The sequence below is a fragment of the Mus caroli genome, chromosome 13 (assembly GCF_900094665.2).
Source record: "Mus caroli chromosome 13, CAROLI_EIJ_v1.1, whole genome shotgun sequence".
Lineage (NCBI taxonomy): Eukaryota > Metazoa > Chordata > Mammalia > Rodentia > Muridae > Mus > Mus caroli.
Window position 1 is genome coordinate 19863785 of NC_034582.1, and position 27315 is coordinate 19891099.

The 27315-nt window shown below is 43.3% G+C and overlaps 1 protein-coding gene across 6 annotated transcripts in view; it reads right to left on the reverse strand.

The window, feature by feature from the left end:
• Carmil1 (capping protein regulator and myosin 1 linker 1) overlaps positions 1–27315 on the reverse strand; it is a 263753-nt gene that overhangs the window by 19989 nt on the left and 216449 nt on the right. For all 6 annotated transcript variants that reach the window (XM_021180627.2, XM_021180629.2, XM_029468353.1 and 3 more), the window contains 4 exons: positions 25858–26007; positions 7062–7128; positions 6222–6418; positions 3718–3830 (listed from right to left, as the gene is read on the reverse strand). In XM_021180627.2, the coding sequence (XP_021036286.1) occupies positions 3718–3830; positions 6222–6418; positions 7062–7128; positions 25858–26007 (527 nt within the window). The remainder of the gene's footprint in view (positions 1–3717; positions 3831–6221; positions 6419–7061; positions 7129–25857; positions 26008–27315) is intronic.

Sequence of the window (27315 nt, forward strand, 5' to 3'; positions counted from 1 at the left end):
TACAAACAGACCAAATGTTTCCAGAGGAGAATACAAACAGACCAAATGTTTCCAGAGGAGAATACAAACATACCAAATGTTTCCAGAGAAGAATACAAACATACCAAATGTTTCCAGAGAAGAATACAAACAGACCAAATGTTTCCAGAGGAGAATACAAACATACCAAATGTTTCCAGAGGAGAATACAAACATACCAAATGTTTCCAGAGGAGAATACAAACATACCAAATGTTTCCAGAGAAGAATACAAACATACCAAATGTTTCCAGAGAAGAATACAAACATACCAAATGTTTCCAGAGAAGAGGAAACAAAACAAAATGAAACAAAATCATGTCACAAACAAAGGATCAGGACTGAAGATGACACTGGGTTCTTTGGGGGAAATTCTAGAAGATAGAAAATTAAGGAACAGTGTTTTCAGCATTCTAAAACAAAATGCTTTACCCGATTCAATACCCAGGAATACGATCAGCTAAAATGGGAGATCTTAACGTTATAGAAACACATTGTTAACACCGCTTTCTTAGGAAGTAACCACTGGAGGTACTCCGCCAAAACAAGGGTGAGACTCTGAGAAACAGACAAGACACAGGGAGGTGGTGAGGGGAATTCACTTACAGAGGATGAAGGGGATGCCTCCTCCCCTGCCCCCAAGTCAGAGCGATGGAACCTGAGGGGCACAGGTGTGAGATGTGTCCACAAAGACCAGACGAGAGTGGACTGAAAGATGTGTGCTCTCACAGGAGATTTAAGGAAGGGAATAAAGGAGAGCACTGTGGGGGAAACTAAGTAAACAGAAAAGGATAAATTTCAGAGGAGACAGCATCTATACCAGAGAACATGTGACCACGGCATACCACACACAACAAGGGTAGTAAATACAGGGCTAGAATGAAGCACACTGAAGCAACCACTGAATAATTAGCTAATAAAATTATCATACAATTAAATGAAGAAAGTCAGAGAGGGGAGAGAAGGGGAGGGAGAGAGGGAGGAAGGTAGAGAGGAGAAGGAGAGGAAGAGAGGGGGAATTGAGCAGGGTCAGAGAGGATGCACTATCATCCTCTGTAGTCAGATGTTGACAGAATTACTACTGAAAACTGAAAACTAGGGATGAGAAGTATTCTTAGGGAAAAGTGGGAGCCAAGTAAACAGTTAACGGAATAAACAAGTTGCTTGTAGGGAGCAAGAAGTGGAGAAAGAAATAAGGGTGTTTTTTTTTTTTTTTTTTTTTTTTTTTTTTTTTTTAGTTCAAGCCTTGTAATTTACTTGACATTTAAAATTATGAACAAGTAACACAGACTTCAAGCTTTCTTTACACTAATTTATGATGTTTTACCTAATGTCTGACAACTTATTTTTATAACAGAATGTAATTAAAAAAAACACAACTTTTTGTGGGTCCCCTTGAGAGTTGATGAAAGGTGAGCCATGGGGTCCTTGCTCACAGAAACATGACCAGAATTCCAGACTAGCATCTTTGAAGAAAACAGATGTTACATATCACCCAGATATCATTCAAAGACAAGCAGAGAACAAAATTGCTGGTCAGGAGAGGAAGTCATGGTGGGGCAGATGGGACAGAACACTTGGTCCACATCCACAGCTCACCCATTTCCCAGTAATACAGTCGAATAGCTCAGCAATGGCATCTGTAATCACACAGTGTCACGACAGCCATCTTGATGTGTCTATCAGCAGTGACTGTAGGCCAAGAACTATGGTAGCCTGTACTAAAATTCTGACGTTCCTGAATGTGGCAGTGTACCCCTGGAACCCCAGCATGTGGGAACCTGAGGCAGGAGGGTGACTGAGAGTATACATTTTTCCTGGGCTGCTTAGTGAATTCCAGACTAGCATGGGATGCAGTGTAAAACTGTCTCAAAAAATAAAATAAAATAGCAAGGCAAACAATAACAATAATAATAATAATAAAAGCAACCAACAAAATATAGAATAATAAAAGACTCTGAAGCAATAGGGGGAAAAAAAAGGCCTGGGTATCAATTGTGAGCAGAACTCTGAAGCGGCAGCGATGCATCAAGAGGGAATTCTCATCTTGCACTGTTTGTGTTGGTGTTTCTTAGCTCTTTTAAGTTGAAAATGTAGTCCTCTAATCCTTGAATTCTAAAACAACCAAAACCCAAGCAAACTCTTGAAGGATTATACTGCAGATTTGTATAGAGGGGGAAAAAGAAAGGAAGAAAAGAAAAAAGAAGAGGCATGAAGCCAGCAATTGGCATGATTTAATTTGTGAGAATGAAGCATTATTTAAAACAAAAAAAACCCAAAAAACTATCCAAGAATAAATGACATATTGGTGGGTCTTTCTGCCAAGTTATGCTATGTTAAGCTGCAAGACTGGTGTAAGAGACGCCCAATAATTAGGTGCTAAAGCTTATGAGCGTCTCTAAGCTCTAGTGCCATGGCTATGAGAGTTAACTTATTTCCACTCTGCTGTCCTGCAGAGCACAGATAAGACTCATCAATCCGCAGCCCAGGCAAGCCCTTCCCCAGCAATCCCGCCTGCCAGCCCTGGGCTGTCGGCAAGGTTTAGTATACTCTGAACTTCATCCCCAAGGTGAAGCAGCATTCTTCACACACATAATCCAAGCTCAGAGTGTGTTCTGGGATGGATCAGCTTTTAGTTACAGATTTGACTAACTTCAGAAAAATCATGTATAAAGACAGAAGGGTTTTAAGGTGAACAATTTTTTTTTAAGGTGTGGTTGAGGCAGGATTATATAGCTCAGGCTGGCCTGGAATTTACTATGTTTTCCAGGCTGACTTCAAATTTATAATAATCCTCCTGCCCCAATCTCCTAAGTGTAGGACTGGAAGCAAGTGCCACCATGCCCACCTCCAGTTAAAGTATCATTGGCCTATCTTCTAAGGAAACAGCATCCTAGTAACAAGAAAATAGAGGAAAGTCTTCAGAGGACACATCCTTTTACTTTTCCTGTTGTCCTGATCAAAGACCTAGAGACAAAAGCTAGTTAAGGAAGCAATGGTTTGCTTGGGCTCACAGTTCAAAGGTACAGTCCGTGATGGAGAGACAGTCATAGGTACAGTGTGAGGTGCACATCTACAGGAGGGAGGGAGCATGCTCAGATGGCTTTCTCCTCTCCATTGAGTCTCGGACTGGATGCAATATGGTTGCCAGTAATCGGGCTGCATCTGTCCATCTCAACGGACCTCATCTAGATAATGTCCCACAGGCATGCCCAGAGGCTTGTCTGTGTACTAGGTGATCTAGAGCTGTCAATACCAACACAACAGTATAAGTTGGAGGGTCCAGCACCATTTCTCCTGCCATTTTACTGCCCAGCCTGCCAACAGATCAAACTATGAACAAGAAATCAAAGGATGCAATGCCAGTGTGTGATGCTCACTGCCCTGAGACGGAACCTTCCAGATGAATGAGGAAAGCCCCTGGCCCAACAGATGTGTGGCTTGGATGTGATGGGTGGGCACTGCTATGGGACAGGTCTCACAGTTCTTCTTTCAGCAGGCTTGTGGGAAGAGCTTGAAATTAGAATTTCTAACAAGTTCCCAAGCAACAACAATAATACTTTGTTGGAGAACTCGTTTTATAAAGTTCAACCAAACAGCCAATCTCTTGAATGAGACTGTGATGCCTAGACACATTATAACCATTCGCTGCTTGAATGGGAATGAAAAACTGTTTTTAATACATGACTGGAAACTTACTTGCAATCCATTTTAGTCACCTTCTTGGTGAAAAACTCATCTACCCCTTCATCCACTCTGCCCATGAGGCCATTCTGTTCTCCATCCTGGGGCAAGATGCTGATGGTACAGACCTGCAAGAGAAACATGACTTCACTCCACAGTCAAGTCAATGTGCCTTCAGTTTTGCCGGATTCAACAACCTACAACATGGCCACGATTCATTACAATAGTGATCATGTGATTTACAGGAACAGAGGCCAGGTGTAGAGCCATAGCCTAGTGAGGACAAAACCCAGTTTACAGACAAGCTGAGCGTGAGGTTGGTAACTGTGGGGCACAGGCTTCGATGACATCAGGCATGTTTAACGTGGTATAGCTGTAGAGGGGGATAGGTCTCAGGACAGTCTGTTAGTAGCCCTGGCTGGCCTGGATCTCATTATGTAGATCAGGCTAGGCCGGCTTTGAACTTGCAGCAGCCCTCCTGCTCATCAGTGTTGGGATTTCACCACGTCCACCCAAGAAACAGGTTTACAGAAGGCACTGTAAGCAGGGACTGGTGGGTGATTTGTATGACTGGACCAAACAGGCTGTGAAAAGTTCATGTCTGCAAAATGCTACAAAGGAAAAAGACAACTATAATCTTAGTACTGGGGAGGCAGGGGGATATCTAGGAGTGACTTCATTTAGCTGCTGCACCAGTTTTTCCTGCTTTGAGACAGAATTTCTAGCTATCTCCAGAGGTCCCTGGTAATATGGAGAGAACAGAGGCTCCAGAGATGGAAAGTATAAAGTATAGCTCCCCTCAGGAGCAGCTGCTTACAGGCCTTGGTTGCAGCTCCCAGCCCCTCTAACTCAGCCCTGTCGTTTTAGAAATAAATAACAGAGAAGACAGGTTGAGAGACAGCCAGCATGGCTAGAGACAACCCAGGAGGAACTTTAAAAGGCAGTGGTTAGAGGGAAGCTCAGATCCAGACTATGATGAATAGAATCAGGTCAGTGGAGTTCAAGTCCCAAAGCACATGCTGATAACATTCATTTTCTAGCAAAAGGAAACGTTGTGACGTGATTCAAGTCTCTTGTGTCAACCACAATCGGTATCAGATGCAAAGAGCAGCAGGACTGTTGGAGAAAGAGCAGGGATCACCCTGCATAGGCAGGATCATGCACGCTCACCTCCGGGAGCTTTCCAGCCTTCTCAGGTAGGTCCCTGATGCTATGCACCTCTAATGAATATGGACTCTCTTACAAGGTTAATTTGTGAATGGCTAGAAGGTAAGTGGTTCCTGTGAGGTAAAGGCGGTTCAGACAACCATCTTGTCTCCCTCACCAGGGTGACTGAACAGAAACACTTGGAACTGTCTTCATAAGTCAGAAGGAGCCAGACAGAAGGCATGTCGGTCTGTTAGAGACACTGTGACCAAATGTGCCCAGAGAAAGTACTTTGGGAAGTACTCACTGTGTATTCTCAACCCACAGCAGTGGGCATTTTCCTATGAGTCAGAAGCCATGCCTCCCAGGAATTCATAGGTATAGAGGGGAAAGTTGAGAATATGTGATATAGAGCTATCTCAGGGTAAAAACCAAAACCACAACCCTCCTATAGTGGCTTCACAAGCTGTGCACCAAGCACAAGTCCATGAGAACTACTTTTCCTTGTAGCTGTCATCTCTGTGGGACCAGAGGGGAAGAGGCAAGGAGGACTTCCTGGAAGAAGCTTTGTTTCCATGGAGATCTGAAAGACCTGCCAGTATCATCAGCTACAGGAAAAGCAGGAAGAAAAGGATGGAGAGAAGCCTGAAGCCAGGATGGGCGTTAGGGACGATTACAGGGATGGTAGGGGTGGGTAGTGATAGCTGAAGTCAGGTTTTGCTTGTTTTGCTTTGTTTGACACAGGGTCTCTGTAATGTAGACCAGGCTGGCCTTGAACTCACAGAAATCCACCTGCCTCTGCTTCCCAAGTGCTGGGATTAAAAAGATGTGCCAGTATGCCCAACTACAACCAGGTTTTTAACACATTAGCTGGTGGGAACCTGGGGATAAACAAAGAAAGGCAGGATAACAGGGAAGACAGGATCTTAGTTTAGAAAATTTTTAGTCTGCAGTATTCTAGAATGTTTCAGGTCCAAAAATGTAGAGTTCAGCAGAGGTTCTGGAAATGGGTTCAAATGGAATCTGCCAGCAGCGAAGATACATACAGGCCAGTCCAGAGAGCAGAGGACTGTTTAGTATCCATGCACACTCATGTGTGCGAGTACTAGCACACACGTGGCATTTAGAGGACAATCTTAGGTGTCAGTTATTGCCTCTACCTTCTCTGAGACAGGGTCTCTTTGCTGGCTGCTTCTGCATAAGCTAAGACTTGGAGATCACCTGTCTGTGATGGTTTCAAGGAGAAATACCCTGTGTAGGCTCACATATTTGAACACTTTATTTGATCCTCAGATGGTGGCACTATTTAAGGTTATGGAACCTTTAAGAGGTAGAGGAAAGGACATGGGCCTGAGGAGCCTGTGGACACATACCGCTGCTTGCGTAGGTTGCTGCTTCTTGTTCCGCTTGGGTCTTAACTTGGTGAAGTGTTCCAGTCTCCTGCCTTCCTCCGAGGGCAGCTCAGAGATTAACCCCGAGCTTCGCTTCTCTTGCCGGACTGATGGGAAAGGTGGGTCTTCGATGTGAATCGGCACCTCTTCCAGGGCTTTATCAAGATCAAACTCCATTTCTGAAATAAAACGGATTCCAAAGCAAAGGGTAATGCAAAGAGTATGTTAGAAAATGCCCAAGGGCCAGGCTTGGCAGAGGACAACTTCATTCCCAGCCCTGGGGATGCTAAGACAGGAGGACTGCTGAGTTCAGACCACCTGGGGTGCATACTCAGACCTTCTAAAAAACAGAACAAAAAAAGGAAGGAAAGAAAGAAGAAAGAAAAAGGAAACAAAGGATGGAGGGATGGAGGAAGGGAAGAAAGAAAGGAGGGAGAAGGACACGGAGGAAAGAACAGAGAAGCCCAGTTCCATCGCCAGCAATAATCAAGTCCTGAGAAATCTATACACATCAGCTTTTACTTTGTTCTGTTTTCAGACACAGGGTCTTTGTAGCCAGGCAAGCTTGGAACTCACAGTGTACTCAGGCTGACCTCCAACTCAGGTCTATCCTCCTGCCTCTGTCCCCCAAGTGCAAAGATTATAGGAATGAGCAACCATACCTGGCCTCTGAAAGTAATTTCCAAGTCAACTGCTCCTCACCAAGTCCCCAAATCTTTCTTAGGTTACAGAGTGGATCCCTAGGGCAAGTGTGAACTCCCGGCTGGGGTGTTCCCCACTCCCCAGTTGTAAGGAAGGGGCTGGCATTGGCACCACACTCACCGAAGGCCCTGGAGACAGGCCGCAGCATTCGGCTGTGGATGCTCTTCCTCTTGGACTTAGGAGTCATCTGGCAATCAGATAGAGAGAGGCAAGACTTAGGTGAGCAGGGAAACTTTTTTCTCAAACCCTAAAGTACCAGGGATAGGGTGGTTAAAACAGGTTCCAGGTTCACAATGGCTCTGCTGTAGCTGCTGCTAGGTTGACTCGCGAGATGCACGGCAAATTTCTAAATGTTTAGAACTTTCACAAGTGATTCAGTTTATTCACAAGTGATAAAACGGCTCTTTTATCCTACACCTCTAACCAGTTAAGAATCTATTCTTACAGCTGAAAAGAACAGGGAATGATCATTTAACTCCAAGCCATACTCAAGACTGTCAAAATGCAGATAAAGCTGTAAAAATCAGTCACAAAGCGCTGAAAGAGATTATTCATGACTGTAATTGTCGGTTGTCACAGCAACATTGGTGCAGGCACACTGAATGCAACCTCTGTCTGTCACTCCAATGCTTTAGGTAGCTTAACTCTTTGTTTCTCAGTGTGTCATCAAAATTTTAGGACAGTGTTCCTCAACTTAAAACTATCTGCTGGCATTTCTCAGTAAACATCTTAGATCCAGCTAGCGTCCTTTAAAATATAAACCCCAAAGCGAGGTCACACTTGAGAACATGTTCTAAGTGTCGGTGTCAAGCAACAATTCACATCTATCATCCAGTGAGTCTTCCACCACCACCCACACCTGTCACCTAGCATGGGCCATCCTCCACCACTGGCATGCCACCCAGTGTCGACCATCCTCCAGCACCCACAGCTGTCTCCCTCAGAACATACACCCATGCTGAGGCTGGGAAGCACCCTGGGCATCCAACATACAGATACACTTGAGGTCATCATAAAGTCATGGGAGGGATAATAAACACTAATCCGAGCTGTCAGAGGACCTGGGCCAGAATTGGAACCGGAGAAGGCGCTAGCCCAGTGATTTTCTTATTCTGCCATTGCTTCCAATACAGATGATGGGCTGCAGCTGTGTTAAAACTATAATGATACTGTTTTAAATTTCATTTTTGTTTTGTTTTGGGGAGGAAAGAATAGGTAAGAATTTTGGAGACAAGCTCTTACTATGTAGCCTAGGCTAGCCTCAAATTCCCAATCTTCCTGCCTCAGACCCTTAAATGTTGGGATTTTAGGCAGGTGCCACCATGCCTGCCTTAAAAAACTGATCCACATATAAACTAAGAGACAAATAGAATTGAAAGAATGTTGCATACTTTGGCATAACAATAATCAGCTAAAGCTTCCTCAAATTCTACATTCTTTAAAGAAATAAAGTGGTTCCCATGGGCCTGGAAAGACAAACAACGTTTCAGTTTTGACAGTTACCTTGTTTTTAATAAAAATACCCATTTGTTACTATTTAATGTTGGGAGAAAAGGAAGATAGATACATGTTGAGTGATGAGATTCACACACACACACACACACACACCAGCTTTCCTGGAAGACCAGCATAGCATGCTGGAGGTGGCCAGACTGTGGGAAGCTCACAGGTCGCATGGGAGCAGTGGACTGGCCTGGAGAGCAACTCACCTTTCAGACTAAGCAAAACTCCACAAGGCCGATTTATACGGAAAGTCCCTAACAAAACACATGTGTCCAGTTCTTCAGAGCTGTGTAGACTTTGCATACAATCTCAGCAATGAAAAGGATCTACAGGGAAGCCAGCACCAAGCATATGGTATTTACCCATGATCCCAGCACAGAAGGATCCCAAACTCAAGCCAGCCTGAACTTACAGCAAGTTTGACTATACAAGACCCTGTCTTAACTACACAGGACAAAACAACAAAAACTATGCTTGGGATAGAATTTTATTCAAATAATAACAACTTGGAAAGAAGTTTAAAATACATGTGTGTAGGAGACCTGAAGATTTGTTTCCTTCTCGTGCCTCTGGATTTAGTTTTAGAAAACATTCATGGGTAAAAACAAGCAAGCAAGCAAGCAAGCAAGCAAACAAACAAACAAGAAATAACTTAGCTCAGGTTCCCCTATCCTTAAACCTATTATGATAGGTAAGAAATACATGTAAACTGTGTCAAAATTGTAACATCTTATACCCATATACTAGCTTTAATATATGAAAAGGGTTCATATATAAATATTATACATAATTTCATGTACAGATAAAGGATAGATAATATCTATGAAATGAAACTCATTTGCAAACTTGGTGACCTATAAAGAGAATATCTTGTGTATTGTATGGATGCAACACCTGTCAATTATAAAATCCTATGGGGAAAGGGTAGCATAGAAGGTGGAACATCCCAGAGGCCAAAAGAATTCTGGGATAGCACCAGGCATGGGAGATTCACCCTAGAAGGTGTGGCAAGATGGTACTTGAGCATAGGTAAGCAGTCACATGGCAGAATGCAGATTAGAGTAAATGGGTTGTAAAAAGTGATGATCCAGTCAGAGAAGAGCCTAGCTATGTGACCAATGTATTAGTAAGTCTATTCTGAGCCCAAGTCTTCCTTCTGGGAGCACGGGGCTGGAAGGAAGAACCAGGGCCAACTTCTACAGTGACCCGTCTATAATAAGTCGTTTAGCTTAGCCTAATTCTGGAGACACATTAAAACATAAAAGTCACCGTGCCTAACATGGATCAGAATGAAATTACTTTTCTTATTAGGATTGTGTTTTCCAATATTTCAAAGCCTGGTATAAAGTTCAAATGTTAGGGGGAAACTCTGTCTAGTACACTTCATTGTGTAACTTTTGTGGGAGGAGTAGTTTGGTTTGGTTTGGTTTTTTTTTTTGGGACAGGGTTTCTTTGTGTATCCTAAAACTAGCTCTGTAGACCAGGCTGGGCTCAAACTCATAGAGATCCTGCCTCTGCCTCTTGAGCACTGGGATTAAGAGGAAAGCCACCACCACTCCACACACGAATGACCTTTCTAAGAGCTGAGAATTACTAATTATATTTTCTTTAAAAGTCCTTTGTTGATCTTACTATTTCTGTTAGTTCTCAAGTTTTGCCATACTTAGAAAGGGCTGATGGTTCTTGGCTAAAGGGCAGCTCAGCTGGTTTCTATACCTGTTGCCAAGAATGCAACCAAGCGCTGAGTAGGGGCTGAAGCAGGAGGACTGCTGCAAGTTTGAAGCCAGGGGTACAGACAAGACCCTGTCTCGAAACAGTGAAAGACTCTCCAAGTGCTAGGGGCTTCATCTCTTTCTCTCAACCTCACCTCTTACAAGCTGGGCCTTTTCCTTGCATTGCTTTCTTTCTTATTTTTTTTCCATAAATACAGACTTGCCCAGTCTCAATTGCTTCTCTAGCCATCCATTTATTTGTTTCCACTGCTCCTCCTCCTCCTGTCCATTAGGCTGATAAACTGTATCCCAGGAGGACTGACTGCAGTGGCCCCTCTCAGAACTCTGAGTGCTCTTCTCCTTTTGTACCAAAATAAAAGGGTTAATTGCTTCAAATAGTGGATAGTTCTCATCTGCTATCTTTGAGCACTTGTCAATGGCTAAGCAACTTTCAGAGTCAAGGAAATCATAAACTGCTCATCAGATGAAGGGCACGGGCAGCCGAAGCAGAAGGAGCAGGGCTAGCTTTAAGGCAAGACAGCCAACTTTTAAAAATGCATCTTATGAGTAAGAAAAGGAAAAATATGTTAAATCTTCATTTTAAAATGCAATTTTAGAAGGAAACCCTAAATATAGACTCTCCCATCTTGACACCATAAAGTGCCAATAAACCTGTCCTGTGCTATAAGTGTGAACAGCACTCCAGGGCTGTTTCTGAAGAGACCAAAAGCAGCATGGTTATCAACGTTACTTGGAAATCTTACTCATTGGATCGAATTTTTATAATGAGTGTAAAATTATTCTGCTTGCAGCTCAACAAAGATTTGTCCACTGTAAATTCTGTAACCGCAATTTACAAAGTAATGCTAGATCTTGGTTCACAGCCATTTCCCCTCTCAGACCCACTGCTAACAGGAGATCCCTAAGCATGCGAGTTTTTAAAAATGAGAATAAAATTGCTTGAATCACCATGAAGATAGGATAAGACAGTTTCCTTATTAAAAACGCTTTTTTTTTGCGCCAAATTTGCACAAAAAATTAGTCTATAATGCTCTAATTTCAAGTTCAAAAACCAAAATTATTTTCTTCTTCCTCTAAGGCAAAAGGACCCTCCTCCCCTCACTAAATCAATTCCAGTTGAGAAGCAGATCAGGAAAGTCCAACATGAGGAACGAATCACAATGCCAATTTTCTATCGTCCTGGGCCTGCAACAAGCGATATGACAAGAATGACAAATACTTGGGCATTTTGCCCTTGAGTCTTAAGAACTGCCTCCCTCCCCCCAAAATGCGGCACCCTCCTCATCCAAGTTCTCTTACTCTCAGGCATCCAGCTGGGGAGATTTTCAATTCACCCCTTGGTTTATTTAAGACTGAACCATCTGGTCAACCCCAATCCTGTATCTAAATTGTTGCCTATTTCATTCAGGATCTGCTCATGGGATGACAACATCTCCCGGGAGAACAGCCAGGCCGTGCAGAAGCAAATGGAGCATGACAATGCCAACCAGCAGAGGCGGGGACTGCAGTGCCACTGCAGGATACTTACACTTGTACAGCAGAGAGTCTCCATGCAGCAAAAGGAAAGGAAAAAAAATATGAATGGAAGAGAGACAAAGCAACAGCATCACAAGGGAAAGGGAGGGAGGGAGAGCATTTACAAACAAAGTAGAAAAAGCTAAAATACATAGAAAGCCATCGCAGCAAAGGGACAGGGTGAGAGTGGTGCCAAGTTAGCTGCACAAAGCATCCAGTCTAGCTTCTAATAAGCAATAGCACAGTTACAGCTTGAGAACTGCAATGTTCTTCCATACAGATTTGAGCTCTTTTTCTAAGTATGCCTCCAATGCACAGTGACGTCATCACCTGCCAGGGCGCTCCGTGGGCACCTGCCAGGGCACTCCGTGGGCAGACTATTGGACAGCTGTTAGAAACCCCCCACACAGGTCTCTCCTCGCCCCTGCAACTGTGAGGACTGGGTATCTTTGGATAAACACAGATGTCTCCTAAAAGCCCATTTATACCCCTCTTTGCTCTTGCTGCCTTTCGGGAGATAAACACTTGTAATTCTCTCACTCCCTCAGTTATCAAAGCTGCTTACAGATCTGATGCTGGAATCTTACACAGTCGACCAGTCAAAGTGCAGCTAAATATTTTCTGGTGGGAATTACCATTTTACATCCATTAACTCTACGTTCACTGGTCACCATTGACAGCTTTTAACATATCTCATTACTTTTAATTGATTTTAAAAGTTGTACTTGAGTCATCAAAGTGTTTGAAAATAGCATGAGGTGACAGAGGATCCTTCCGAGGTTTCCAGAAGGCATGCTGTGTGGAAGGCTCCCTGCTCTGCCTCTCTGAGGCTTCCTTTTTCTTAGTTCTGTATTTTATGTTCAACATAAAATGAAATGAAACTACAGAGCTCCTCAGGCTGCTTGTGTAAACAGCGTGCATCACTGCAGAGGAAAGGGAGGCTGGAAGGAACAGCCATTCCTCATGACCACCCCTGCCAGCACACACACACACACACACACACACACACACACACACACACACACACACAAAGGCTTTCGCTGGCAAGGCTGGGGGAAAGCCTCACCCTCAGAATTCTAATTTTATACTCACTAAGCATTTTTCTTCAAACATGGTTTATTTTATGACCTATCAAGTGAGCACAGACACACACACAAAATCTTTGCTAAGTGAAAGGAGGAAGAATAAAAAATATACTTTCAAATCTTCAATTGCCATGCCTGTGTTAACACATAAGCCCCCGGAGCATCCACAGAAGTGGGATTATAGCTCTTGGTATAAGGAGTGAGTCTCAGAGATCATCTTGGGCTTTCCCTTTCTGAAAGGTTAATTCATCAAGACAAGTCCTCTGCCCCAGCTACACACTCAGTGATTATAACAAGTAACATTGAATAGTCCTTTCATTGGTTCATTTCCTAAAGTGACAGTCTGCATGAAGAAGAGAACCCTGGCAACCAACAACTCAACATCTAGACAAGGTGAAGACCACTCACTCTTATATCTCTATGTCTTTGAAACTCATTTAGGCTGCCCTGATGTTACCATCTCTACACTAAGACAGGAAGGAGTTACAAGCAGAAAGAGGCATCCCAGAAATGGGCTCAAACTCTGGATCTCCCATTGGCTTAGTTATGGAATCTGAGGAATCAGGCTGGTTTTCCAGTTTAAAATAATGATTGTGAGGATTAAATAAGATACAGATTATGAAATGTTTACTACAGCACCCACCGGCCATGCTGCACCAAGCTGACCTCACTGGCTTCAGTGGATGGTCCTATATGTGAATATAACCGTTTCCTCCTTTGCTTTCCAAAGGGAAGACTAGGGTTGGGAGAGATTAAGTGAAAAGTAGTTTTGTTTTGCTTTGTTCTGTTTTTCACCGAGAAATATCTGGAATGATCTAAAAAACCCACTGTTGGGGAATGAATAAATGAAACAGACAGGAAACACTGGTTCGTAGATGCAATGAGGAATGGCAGCTAAAAATAGAAAACCACATAAAGCGAGCGGCATGATGAAATTGGCAAACAATGTTTACCACAGAGTTCCAGGAAGATACACATTGATGTGCCAGCTATGTCCATTCTATGTCCACACCATCAGCTAGCTGCTCATGAACAGATGTATGCATAAACATGGAAAACAACTGTCCCTTCACACTGTGATGGTGCCCATGGGAAGAAGAAGGAAAGAAAGATAGCTGGTCACAGTGGCTGAAGGTGGCCACTATGCTATCTGCAATGCTTAAGCTTATTTAAGATTACAGAATACCTACTGCTTGCTGGTTCCTCTTGGAGAAGGGACAGAATGGTGGTAAATTAAATAAGCTCCCCACTGAGTTTGTGTTCCAGTGCATACCTTTAGATAAAAGATGCTGGCCTGCCACCAGCTGGCTCGTGGGAGCTGGGAATATGAGCATTTGGCACTGAAGAATATTTTTAATAATGGTCCTGCTTGCTCCCACTCCCAAACTAGAATTATCTTAGAAGAGGGAACCACAACTATAGGCAAGCCTGTGGGGCATGTTTTTAATGAAGGCTGATATAGAAGGACCCAGCACATTGCAGGTGATGGCACTACTAGGCAAGTGGCCTGGGGTATAGAAACAAGTGAGCCGAACAAGCCATGAAGAACAAACCAGTTAAGCAGCACTCCCTCATGGCTTTGCTTTAGTTCCTGACCAGTTTCCTCAGCCAGTGATGGAGTGTGACCTGAGACCTGTAAGCTGAAATAAACCCTTTCCTTGCCCCCAAGTTGCTTTTGGTCATGGTATTGTACCACAGCAATAGAAAGACAAACGGCTTAGCAACACCTCAGAATGTTTGTTCAGAATCAAGTCTCATCTATGGAAAGGACACATGGAGTTACTCCATAGGAGCTCAACAGAAGGCTCCAGATACTACCTGTAGGACCACCTTCTGCTGGGTATTAATGATAAAGTGACCCAGTAGATCAAAAGAGTTTGAGGGTTTAAAAAGTGATGTACTGTAATAGGCAGGAAGAAATCTATAAACTTCTTAAAATGACTCAGGGTTGTTTTACATGAATAAGTACTTTTTAAAAATACTACTATTAATTGAAAAAATTCCAGAGAAGTTGCCTTCCAACACGTAGGGTACAGTATTCTCTAGAACCCAAGAACTTAATAAATATCATCTTCACTGGTGTTAGTGTTTATCCTACTTAACAATCTTTTGTCAGACATTTAGCACTTCCTTAGTAAGACAGCAAATTTGACTTCACGGACTGGCCCCGTCCAGGTAAGATGAAGGGAAAACTCTCTGAACAACAGGTGACAGACTTCAAGTGCAGCAGCCTGCAGTGGGACCCCAGACAGCAAAGGGCTGCCCCAGGCTCACACATTCCAACTACAAGAAGATGATTTACCCTTACGATAACTTTATAAATGAGGTTAGAGTGTAAGCTGGAGGTGTCTGGCTGGAGGTAAGCACTTTTTATAAGTTAATGGCCAACACATTTATTATAGCATCTGTTATTACAAACCCTTGGGATTTTGTTGCTACTTTTTGCTAGACAGGGTATATGCAGCCGTGGCTGCTCTTGAACTTGGTAGGCACACTAGGTTGGCCTCAAATTCACAAAAGTCCTGCCAGGCTCTGCCTCCAGAGTGCTGGGACACACCCAGATGGAAGGTGTAAAGATATAGCAGGGTGCCTTTTGAAATATAAGCTTTGCGCTAAAAGCACATTAAAAAAAATCATACAAATTCGGCTAAAACAGGAGGATACCTAGAGATGAGCTCAAGAGCTTTCTGTGGGCACCTCCTTCCCACCCCACTTCCCAGGCATCCATTGGAAAACAAAATGAACATCTTTAGGTGGAAAGGGTAACCTTGAAGAATTCTAGTAAATGAATGAGTTGAGTCGAATCATTATTTCAACCCAACACAACTGTTAGTACTACAGGCACTGGTACCAAGAGGAGCATTCTGCACACAGGCAGGATAGCGAGGACTCAATCTACTGTGAAGAAGAATTCTTTCAGGACTGAGTCACGGCTCAGTGGGTGAGCACTTGCCTAGCATGTGCAAGGCTCAGACTCCAGCACTGTCCAGCACTGAGGAAGAGACAACAGGACACAAAACCCAAAACAAAAGAAAAAAAAAAGTGAACGAACTTTTAAGTTAGTTACGTTCACTTAACTCCAACACTATGTTTTTGTCTCACACTTGTATAATTAAGTCTTCTGCACAGACTCACATGGTTCATAATGGACATTAAACTCTTCAAATGTATATATCTACTTTCCCCTTCAACTACTTAAGTACTTTCAATCTTATAAAAAGAGGGGTAATCAGTACAAGGCTCTTCTCTCATGCTCAGCAGGCCATATGCTGGCACTCCAGGGTACTTGACTTCCTTCTGTTGGTAATCTGTCTGGACTCCACCTGGCAACAGCCAGGTAGGCCTGGCCCCCTATAAAAGGGGCTGCTTGCCTCTTCCTCTCTCTCGAACTCTTGCTTTCTTGCCTCCTTGTTCCCCCTCTTCCCCCATTCCCTTCCCCCCTCTCTCCATGTGGTCATGGTCAGCCTCTACTTCTCTACTCTTTCCCTCTCTCTGCCTTTCTCTGCCTCTACTACCCTCTTAACTCCCCTCCCAAGCCCTAAATAAACTCTATTCTATGCTATAGCATCATGTGGCTGGTCCCTCAGGGAGAAGGGCTGTCTCAGCACACCTCCATAGGACATATTCTTATACCTTTTATCTGTCCCTCCCCCCTTTACACGTATAGATTTTGTTGGAACTATCTATTGCATTTATTTGTTGTTGTTGTTTTGTGTGTATGTGCATGCATATGCTCATGTGCTCTACTGCATGCATACATGCCACGGCACATGTGTGGAGGTCAAATATCAACCTGCAGGAGTCAATTCTCTCCTTCTTCCATGTGGGCATGGTGATGGATCTCAGATTGTCAAGCTTGGCAGTAAGCACCTTCACCTGCTGATCCATCTTGTCATGGTAGAATCATTTAAAGGTTAATATACGTTTATATTTCTTCCTTATGTACCTCTATGTGATCATCCCAGGAATGACCTGTTCCTCTGAAACTACGCATGATTGTCGAATCAAAAGAAATTAAAAGCCATTGTATGGTACGTAACTCATATACTATAGTCTATGTTGACTGTGTTCACAACTGCACACTATAGTGCTATTTTTTGTTTTCTTTGAGACAGGGTCACATGTAGCCAAGGCTGGCCTCAAACTCCCAGTGTAGCTAAGGATGATGCTGAACTCCTGGTCTTCCTGCCTCTGCATTATATGTGCTGGCATCTGCCAGTGTCAGACTCCCTCAATTATCCTCAAACATATAACAGCCCCTCCTCTTTAGGTCCAGGACCCAGAGAAGAATTGCACCTCATATCTAACTCAGAACCCACCTACCTCTTTCCCCTACCCCAGTGCAACCTTTCTTCTTCATAATACTGACTGCCTTGAAGGCTGCTGCATATGCTCGCCTCATCTCCTGTCCTTTCATTTCATCATGATGAGATGCACGTGAATATCTTTAGGCAGGAGTGCCACACAGTGGGTACTGTGACCTGCTGGGTCAGTCACAACAGGCATCCTGAGTCATGTGGGCACACTATTGTTGAGGATGCTGCTTGGTGTCTTGATTGGAGTGGGGACTGCCAAGGTGCTTCACTGTCAAGTGCCACTCCTCTCTGTCATTAACAGCCACTCAGGGAAGTGCTACTTTCAGTCCGTGCAGAGAGCCTATTTTTAAGCAACTACGAGCAATTTTTGCCTGGATTAGTGAGTACAATGAGAGCTGTAAAGATAGATTTTTTTTTTTACTGCTTTCTGCTTCCTATATCTACTAGCCGCCCGTCTTTTATAAGCCCCTGTGACCCCTCCTTTTTTGATATCTTTTTTTGAAGCATTACTACAAATGTGGGTTTTTTAAAAATTAATTCAGTGTATAATAAGACTTTGCAGTTGCTATTCTTCCTGGCATTCAGTGTCCCACTGGGGTCCATTCAATCTACCCTGCATGTCCTTTGAGATGGTCTCTTTGGATATAATACCAATCCTCGCTCTTTGATTTAAGGCATCCTTGGCTGACCTTGTACTTCTCTGTGCACTTTGAAAATGGATATAGGTAATCCTTGTTTAATGAACTACATGAGAAAACTTAAGTATTCCCAACTAGATTATCTGCTGAGTCAATGCTCAAAGGGAAGCTGAATCTGTTCTTAATTGATTTTATAGCCTTAAATGTCTAGCCTAGTGCTGCCACCTTTGTACTTAGAAAGGTATTTTTAATGCATGCCTATTTTCAAATGTCTGAGGTAGTGTAAATCAGCTGAGAAAAACAGATGCAGCTCTTTGTTAACTGCTGGCTATATGAAGTTCTTCCCTTAAACCCAAGGAAGACGCTGAGAAGGCTGCAGCAAATCAGGGGACAGAGGGAGGAAGGGTAGGAGATGGAGGATGCACCATGTTTCTCCCTGACACTACATTAAATCAGCTCCCATACTGCCCTCATTAGCTCTCCACCATGTCACCTACAACATGAGCTGGTACTGTGATGCCCAGACACATACTCTGAGGACAGTACTGGCCAGAGCTGTCATAGTAGCACAATGGAGTGCGGTCCTGAAGTTGAAATGGCTCATTTCCTTATTTTTTCAGATCTATAAATATTTTTTGATGAAATAAAAATTAAGCCTTTACCTGCCTATAATGCCACTTTCTCCAGGGAACAGGAAACATTTCACTTTTTAATCCACTTTAATCGGATAAATGAACCCAAAGCAAAATTTTATATTTAAGTACTCTCTTTACAAATGAATATTTTCCTTGATATCAGAAGAAAGAAAGAAATTATCTGGTACTGACTTCAAGAAACTATGTATTTTTGTTATTGTTTGTTGTTGTTGTTGTTTTCTAAGATGGGTTTTCACTGTAGCCTAGTCTGGTCTTAAACTTTCTCCATAGCTGAGGTTGGCCTTGAACTTGGATGTACCTGCTTCTCTGTACAGAGTGCTGTAATTATAGGCATGTACCTACCTCACTTCCTTAAAGCAAGTATCTTTTAGCACGTGGCAATACAGCTGGATATGGGGATGTGATATGCACTAATAGCAATGGGTCCTCTGCTCCTAGTTCCTACAGTGAAAGAGAGCAGAGGAATCTCTAAGAACCTTGCTTTCAGTAAGATGGTGCTGCTGCAGCTTCATGGAAGCTCTGCTAGCATCTGTTCTCATTACTGTGAAAGAACGAGGAAAACCCTACCGAGTTTCACACCTCTGGAGTATATGTTAAAGCTACTTAATTTAGAAAAATCCATTTACCATAATAGGCAAGGAGGTTAGGGGAATACTCGTCTCCAGAATAGACTCCAAGTTTTGGTGACATCATAGGCGATAGTTTACTCCTTAAGAAAGTAATGTGGGTGGTAAGATGGCACAGCAGGCTTATAAAGGCTTTGCCACCAACCCTGATGACCCAAGCTCCATCCCCAGAGCTAATGAGGTAGAATGAGAGAACTGACTTCCCTTGACTATTCCCTGTAGATGTGCAGGGAGGGGAGAGAGGAGAGGAGAGGGGAGAGGGGAGAGGGGAGAGGGGGGAGAGACAGGGGAGAGACGGGAGAGAGAGGAGAGACAGGAGAGAGAGGAGAGACAGGAGAGACAGGAGAGAGAGGAGAGAGAGGAGAGAGAGAGAGGAGAGAGAGAGAGCGCACGTGTGTGTGTGTGTATGTGTGTGTGTGTAGAATAGTCAAACTGAAGTGGTACCAAGCAGGGGAACCTCAGGCTTGGTGAGTGGAGATTCTGGGGGATTCTATAGGCACCAACTAGTCTTACCAGAAGGCTCAAATCCCATGGGTCTCAAGTTTTTCTGAGGTCAAGACCTCAATTTTCTTCATTCTAACTCTATCTTCATACAGTGCTTTGGGCAAACATGCCTTACCACCTAAACTTGGAAAAACCTGGTCTGTTCTAGAAGCCAGAATATTTGCTATGCTTTGCTCTTTGTGTCTGTGGTATATGTATATGATGTGTGTATGTGGCATATGTGATTATGTGTGTGTGTGTGCGCGTGCAGGCCAAAGGTAAATACTGGATGTCTTCTTTAATAGTTTTCTATCTCTCTTAAAAACTTTTCTTTCTTTTTTTTTTTTTTTAAAGACAGGGTCTGTCACTGGATCTGGAGCTCACTAATCTGGCTATCAGGTTGGCTGGCAAGCCCCAGGGATCAGCCTGTCACTGACTCTCCAGCAATGGTATTCTACGTGCACTGTAACCATATGTGGACTTTTATGTGATGCTGGGGCTCGAACTCAGGTCTTTGTGCTTGCTGGGCCATCTCCCTTGTTCTCATCACATTCATATTGACTCCTTTTACTTCCCTTCCCTTCTGGTTAGATTGCCAAGAGAGGCTCTGAAAATTAGAGATTCATTACTTGATGTACTCATCTTTATTTTGGTTTGATACAGGGTCTCACTCTATATTGCAGGTATATCTAGAATGCACCACGTAGCCTAGGCTAGCTTTAAAAGAAAGTATTAAATTCAGAATTTCATCAGTCAGCCTGTGTCAGCCCACCAAATGCAGTGATTACTGGTCTGCTGTTTTCATCATTTTAGAGCACTCTTTTCTTCTCTTTTCTTTTCCTTTCTTCTCTTTTCTTTTTTTTTCCTGGTGAAAAAAATGTGATCAAGTTTCTCCTGAGCCACAGGTTAGCCTCGGAACTTGCTATGTAGCCAAATATGACTCAGAACTTCTGAGCCTCCTGCTCCACCCCCTAAATCATGGGATTTCAGGTCTACACCCCCATGCCTGGCTTAGGAAATACTTTGACAGAATGTATTTAGCCAATGAGAGAATGTCAAGAACACAGCGATATTGTACACTATTTTTCCTCTGGATTTGAACTTGTTTAAAATGAACTCAAGATTTATAGCCAAGCTACAGTGAAAAGTTGGGTAGATGTCCTATGGACATACTTCCCATATATTTCCAAGGGCATTGGTTTATAGCAAAACATGAGCGGCTTGGTGCACACGGATGCAGTTTCTTTTGTTCCCAGAAAAGTCCTTTATTGAATCTCTGAAACTTAGGATTTCCATATCAAGTAACCGCTCATGGGGCATCGGCTCCTTTAGCTCTTTGGGTGAGGCCACAAAGCACATAATGAAGAGCTTTGTTACAGCCACCAAAGAGAATCTTTAAAGGCTGAGCATGGTGGCCAGACGAGAGCCTGTCTCAAAGTATATAGAGAGCAAAGCTGGTCTGGGACGCATATCTGTAGCATGAATTATATGGGTGTGGTGACCACTGAGCCCAGAGCCCAGTCGTTAATTTCCCACAAACCAACAGCTCACTAGGGCCTTGTCAGCATCTCGGTGAACATCAGTAACATCTGATTCTTCCTAAACTGTCTCTTCCAGCCCAGTCCCCCTCATACTGTAGTACAAGGCCATGCGTGATGAAAATATGGCTTCTGCTTTCCCTCCAGCCTCAGCAAGCCTCTTTCTCTTTAGTCTTGTTACACTATAGTGACCAACACTCTGTCTCCCTCTGCTCAGCTCCTGAGGCTCTCTCCTGGGTTTACTTACTCATCCTCTTCCCCCAGCAACTGCTTTTCCAAATGCCAGTGTACCATCAGTAGCTGTGTACCTAGTATGATGCTTAGAACCTTCCTCCAGGAAGCCCTCCTTGACAACATCCCTCCCCGAGTAGCCTTCTCTGTTTCCATAGCAACTAGCACTCTTCTCTTAGAACACACTATCCAACTGTATCTGACCTATTAGTGAAGAATCACTTCAGTCCAACAATGAGCATGGCCACATATAAGATTTTTTTTTAAATGATAAACGGAGATGAAGGAAAAAATGAGGTCAGAATTACGGCTGAATACCACAAGTGATACTACTTAAGGCTCCTGCTTTTTATGGTTAAGCACATTCCTTCTGCTCTCAGCTTTTAAACTGGTAATACTGACAGCAGGTTCCAGCAAGCCCACAGCTATGCATAAGGTACAGAGTACACTGCTGGCACTCAATGCCTGGGGTTGCCCGAGTCTGTTTAAGAGATTACTTTTTAGTGTGTGGTCTATGTATCCAGGCTCCTATGTGTGTAGAGGCCAGAGGTCAATGTCAAATGTCTTCCTAGAGATCACTTTCCACAACATGTTTGGAGAGAGTCTCTCCCTGAGCCTAAAGCTCAACATTTCAGCTTGATTGGCTCACCAGCAAGGCCAGGGATGCTTTTGTTTCCAGTGGTGGGCTTGCAGATGTGCACTGCCATGGCCAGCTTTTTGAGATGGGTATCTGACTCAGGTCCTATGGTTGTTCAACAATCACCTTACTCTCTCAGCCATCTCCTCAGCTCCTCGTGCCTCCTAGGTAAGGAAGGCTGAAACCTAGCAGGTAAGGTACATGACAAGCTCGAATACGCACACGTATGCACAGCTGAAACAGATACTTGATGGAATCCCACACTATGTTCATACTTCTTTAAAAAAATGCTTTTCAAGATAGGTCTCAGTCGCTACTATGTAGCACAGGCTACAACTCAAATTCACAGTAACTCTTCCACAAGTCACTATAGCCAGCCTGTTTACACCTCATGGTCCACACCATGTGTGGGGCACTGGGGACTGCACTTGAACTTTGCACATGATAGGTACACACACTACCACTCAATGGCACCCCCAGCCTGCTTCTGAGTTTTCTTTTAAAGACTGGGTCTCATTAAGTTGTCTCAGCCTTGAACTTACTCTGTCTTCCGGGTGGGCCTTGATCCTCCTGACTCAGCCATGTTCACACCTTTCTCTGCTTGATCATAAATTCTTCTCATAGACCTTATAGTGCAAAGGAAATGCATGGCCCCCAGAAAGAAAGCCTTTCTCTGTGACCTCATGTTAGTGGTACACTCCCACCTTCCAATGTCTAAGCAAATCCAGGAGTTGAAGTTACTTTTGTGTCAGCTCCTGGATCTACCCAAATTAGCACTCTGATGGTGCCCTTCAGTGTGGCAAGCCTGGTGGGAAGTCTCATTTACCCACTGTGAGAAGCCATGAATATCTGGTACACAAGAAATATTTCAAGGATAAAGAAATGGGTCTAGCCTTTACTTTGGAACCAGAGTTTGACAATTCATCACTATGTAAGACTTGACCAGCAAACAGTACTTCTGCCTCTTTACCCGTTTCATTGTTTATTCTGAAACAAGGACTTATGTAGCCCAGGCTAGCCTAGAATCACCAAACCTACCTTTCACCGTCTAAACGTTGGGATTACAGGCATGTGCTACTATATTGCAATCCTGGGTTTACCGAGGGCCAACAGCCATCTCTCCAGTCTCTCCTTCACCCATGACCCAGGTAAGAGGTCTCCATCAAGGATCTCCCATCTTCCTCTCGTTTGATAGGCATGCCCTTTCACTGTACACCAAGTTTATTCTTAGAATCTACAGACTATCCTTTCCCAAATTCAAATATTGTTGAATTCAGGACCAAGACAAAAATCTTTTCTTCACTAGGTATAGTGGGTACTCAGTGATAACCCAAGCATTAAGAAACTAGAGTCAGAGGATCAAGAGTTCCAGGCTAGTCTGGACTACAAGACAGCCAGTCTCAAAACACACAGTAAAAACCGTGTTTCTATTGTGAGCTAAAATTAAAGCCCTCCCCTTTTGCCAGAGTGTTTTCATAGAAACCAGTCTTAGACCTGTGGCTGGGGCTGGGGTGGGGGTGGAGTCATAGCTACACAATATCACAGTTCACTTTCCAAAGTGTTATCCAGAATAAAACTGCAAAGAGGAATTTAACAATCATGATGTGGACCAACTTCTGTGCAAGTTAACATTAGTGCAGCTGATTATTAATGAGACACACTGACCACAGCCTGTGGTGTTCAGCCTTGTGAACAAACCATTTAACTAATAACTGCTGGAGTTGAAGACATAGGAGGCTCAGTCATCTTCAAAGCAGAGAGACCTGAGTTCAAATTCCAGAACCCATTTAAAAAGCCAAGCATAGTGATGTATAGCTGTAATCTCAGTAGAGACAGAGACAGGAACCAGCAAGCACCAAGCCCCACTGGGAGACATTGTTCTAAAATACACGGTAGACAGTTCTGGATCCTTGAGTTTGACCTCTGGCCTCTATTTGCACACACACCTACAGAGATGTGTGTTCCCACATGTGCACAAGCACACATGAGGAGAAAGAGAAAAAGTGCTGACAAAAAGCTCACATGATGACTTATGCCTGCAGCAATGAGATCATGGGGACAGGAGGGACATTAAGTTCAAGGTCATCACCATGCTCACAAAAGTTGAAGGTCCAGCCTGGGCCTGAAGTTCTAGCCTGAACTTCCACACACATGAACTGCTGGTATCAGAAAATGAGGCAATTACTTTAAACTAGTTTAAAAAAAAATAGTGTCCTGACCAAGTCAAGTATATTTCCACTAAATTTCAGACTGCATTCAAAAGCTTAAAATGATATATTGAATTATGTGGCTGGAAAGTACTGAGGGAAATAATTGCTGCTTTATTGTTGGAGAGGGAATTTGAAAGCGGTGTTCTAGTTAATTCAAGCCCGCTCCAATTCTTCTCCAAGCAAATCACGGCAGGAGATGAACGGCTCTTCAGCAGGAGTGTCTCTTTTGATTTTCAACCGGGTCTGACACTCATTAAAATAACCGAGAGAATGGGAGACAATTAGTGAGCTAAGCCCAAGCCTGAGCCACAGACACTGGCTTCTCACCTCCACCCCAAGCTTCTGCCAGTTTTTAAAGGTATTATATTGGAAGTGGTGACAAATTAGGGATAATTAATCAGTAACGCAAGAACTGCACCCTTCAAACCCTGAACACCCATAAGAAGCCCATGGGAAAAGCTGCAGATGGTATGGATAGCAAATACGTTATTTACAGATTTATTCGTGTGTGTGTGTGTGTGTGTCACCATGCTTGGACATACTTGTAAATAACCAAGGAGGTCAGAAAAAGGTGTCAGATTCCTTAGAGCTAGAATTACGTGGTTATGAGCTGGGTGCTGATTTTATTCCTCTATAAGAGCAGCAAGCAATCCCAATCACTAAGCCATTCTTCTGACACTGCTTGTTGTTTTTATTGTTTTTTTGTTTTGTTTTGTTGTTTTTGAGACAGGGGTTCTCTGTATAACATCCCTGGCTGTACTGAAACTCGATCCGTACCCCAGGCTGGCCTCAACCTCATGGAGATCCACCTGCCTTCCAGGGTGCTGGGATTCAAGGTGTGCTCTGCCACATCTGAGGAGCATCAGGGCAGGCTGTGGTGAGCACACTTGTCCTCCCAGTGCTTGGGAAGCTGAGTCGGGAGGATTCGGAATTCCAAGTCATCCTCCATAGAAAGGAGCCTGAGTGAGTGACACCCCGACTCCAAAACAAAACAAAACAAAACAAGACCACCACCACCACCACCACCGCCACCACCACCACCAAACAACAACGAGCGCTCTTTGCTTGAACATTACAGTGGTCCACATCTGTAATTCCAAGCATGAGGCATGAAGATTACATGACTTCAAGCCCAGCTTAAGTGATATATTTAGTCTTAGGTAAACCTAGGCTATAGAGAAGGACTTGACCTCAAAACAAAGCAAACACCAACCACCACCACCAAAAACAAAAAAACCAAACCCTTATGAATTCAGGTTGTTTTTTAAAGTTTTCAGTCATTCTCTTCTTTTTGCCAGAACCTAAATTTTATAGTTGTTGACCAAGTACTGGATTTTTTTTCCAAATAGATCAATGGTACACGTTATGTTCTGTGATCTGAGAAATAACCCCTCAATCCAAATTAATATAATGTCTATGCCTAACTTAGAGCCCTGACCCTTCCCTAGTATAACTGCCTGTGTGAAATTGAAGTCAACATGAAATTAGAAATCTAGGGGCCATCCAACCTTGAAAAGGCTATTCCTCACTTGAGTCATCTTGAATGTTTCCATCCAGGAGGTACATGCCTCCTCTCAACTACACATCAGCACAACACGTGTGTTTTTGGAAACAAGAAGCTGCTTCCTGCTTGTGGTCCCTGATGGCTCTTTCCAGGTCTGAGGAACGTCTGTTTTCAAACAATGAGACTTTAAAACCAACCGCACAGCACTTTGCGGGTGGGCTGGACACCCGCAGGGGCTTACCATACAAGTGTCTAGGTCTTCCAGCCTCTCCACCTCTGTGAGATCCTCTACCGTGAGGATGGCCCGTTTCACCGGCTTCTCCTCCACCAGCTCCACCTCTAGGTCCTCTCGCTGGGGAAGGTTCTTGTTTAGCCTGCTGAAATGGTTGGCCTAGCGTCAAGCACAGGGGGAAAAGAGTTGATTAGTGAATTCCTGAAGATGTTCTCCACAAGCTGGCACTGTAGAGTACCTTGCAAGTCTCAAGGAAAATTTGTTATTAAGTAATTAATTTAGCATTTAAAAAATAGGTCTTATCCTATTTTCTATATCTAATCCTACCTGATGGAGACCCTCCCTCTGCTTTGGCCTCCTCTCCTGGTATATAAGAAACCTCATAAGTGCTGTTATCAGGACTGGCAAAACGGCTTTGGCAGTAAAGCATCTGCTATGCAGACAGAGCTGGTGAGTCAACCCACACTTACCACTGCCCACTTTCCACATGCTGGCAAGAGAACAGACTCCAAGGAGCTCTCTGACCTCCCTACGTATGCACGCCAGCACACTGATACACCCAATAAAAAGTATATTTTGGAAAATGTTATTTAAAATTAATAAATGAAAATACTACTTCATTGAGAATAAAATAAGTGGCTTTCCTTTTATTTATCTTATTTAATAGCAATTTTATTTTGTATTTAGTTGCTTAACAATATCTAATGTTTAAAAATGATTCCAACTTTCACTATTTTTTTAAATACTAAAAGGAAATAAAACTTAATAAATTACCTTCCATTGTTTTCATATATGGGATACCATATTTGATGAGTCATTAATCCCACTTTTATGTTTTAGTAAATATAGAAACACGAACAGTATAGACTGGAATGACAGGGTTTTTTTAGACACCGGAAGGGATGAAGCAGCAGCTGACAGAGTCCACACAGCCCCAGGACCTCCTTAAACTCCAGTGTGAGGAAACTAACTGAGACAAGCTTCTTTCCTCAAGTAGCACTGTTCTTATACACTACTAAATTTTCATAACCCAGACCAGCAGAACTGATGCTAAAATGAAGCTCAAGGCAACAGGCCAGGAAGGTGCGGATTGATGTTCATTGTCAGGACCATCCAGGAATCACACCTGGCCTGGCTGTGCCTGAGCAGGGAAGGCTTGCCCTGCAGATGGGTGTCTCCCTCCCACAGGCTGAAGGGAAAGGGGAGTATCCATTTCTCCTTGCTTCCTGTTGGTGGCTGCAATGTGACCCACTGTCTCAGCTCCTGCTGTCATGTTAAGCATAGCAGGGTAGATTGCTCTCTCCAATCACAAGACAAAATAAACCTATACATACTTAAGTTGTCCTTGTCAACTATTTTGTTACAGTAATGAGGAAGAAAATAACAAAGTACATTAATACCAACCCTTTTCAAGCATAAAAATAAGGGAAACAATACTTTTAGTATATTCTTTTTTTTTTTTTTTTT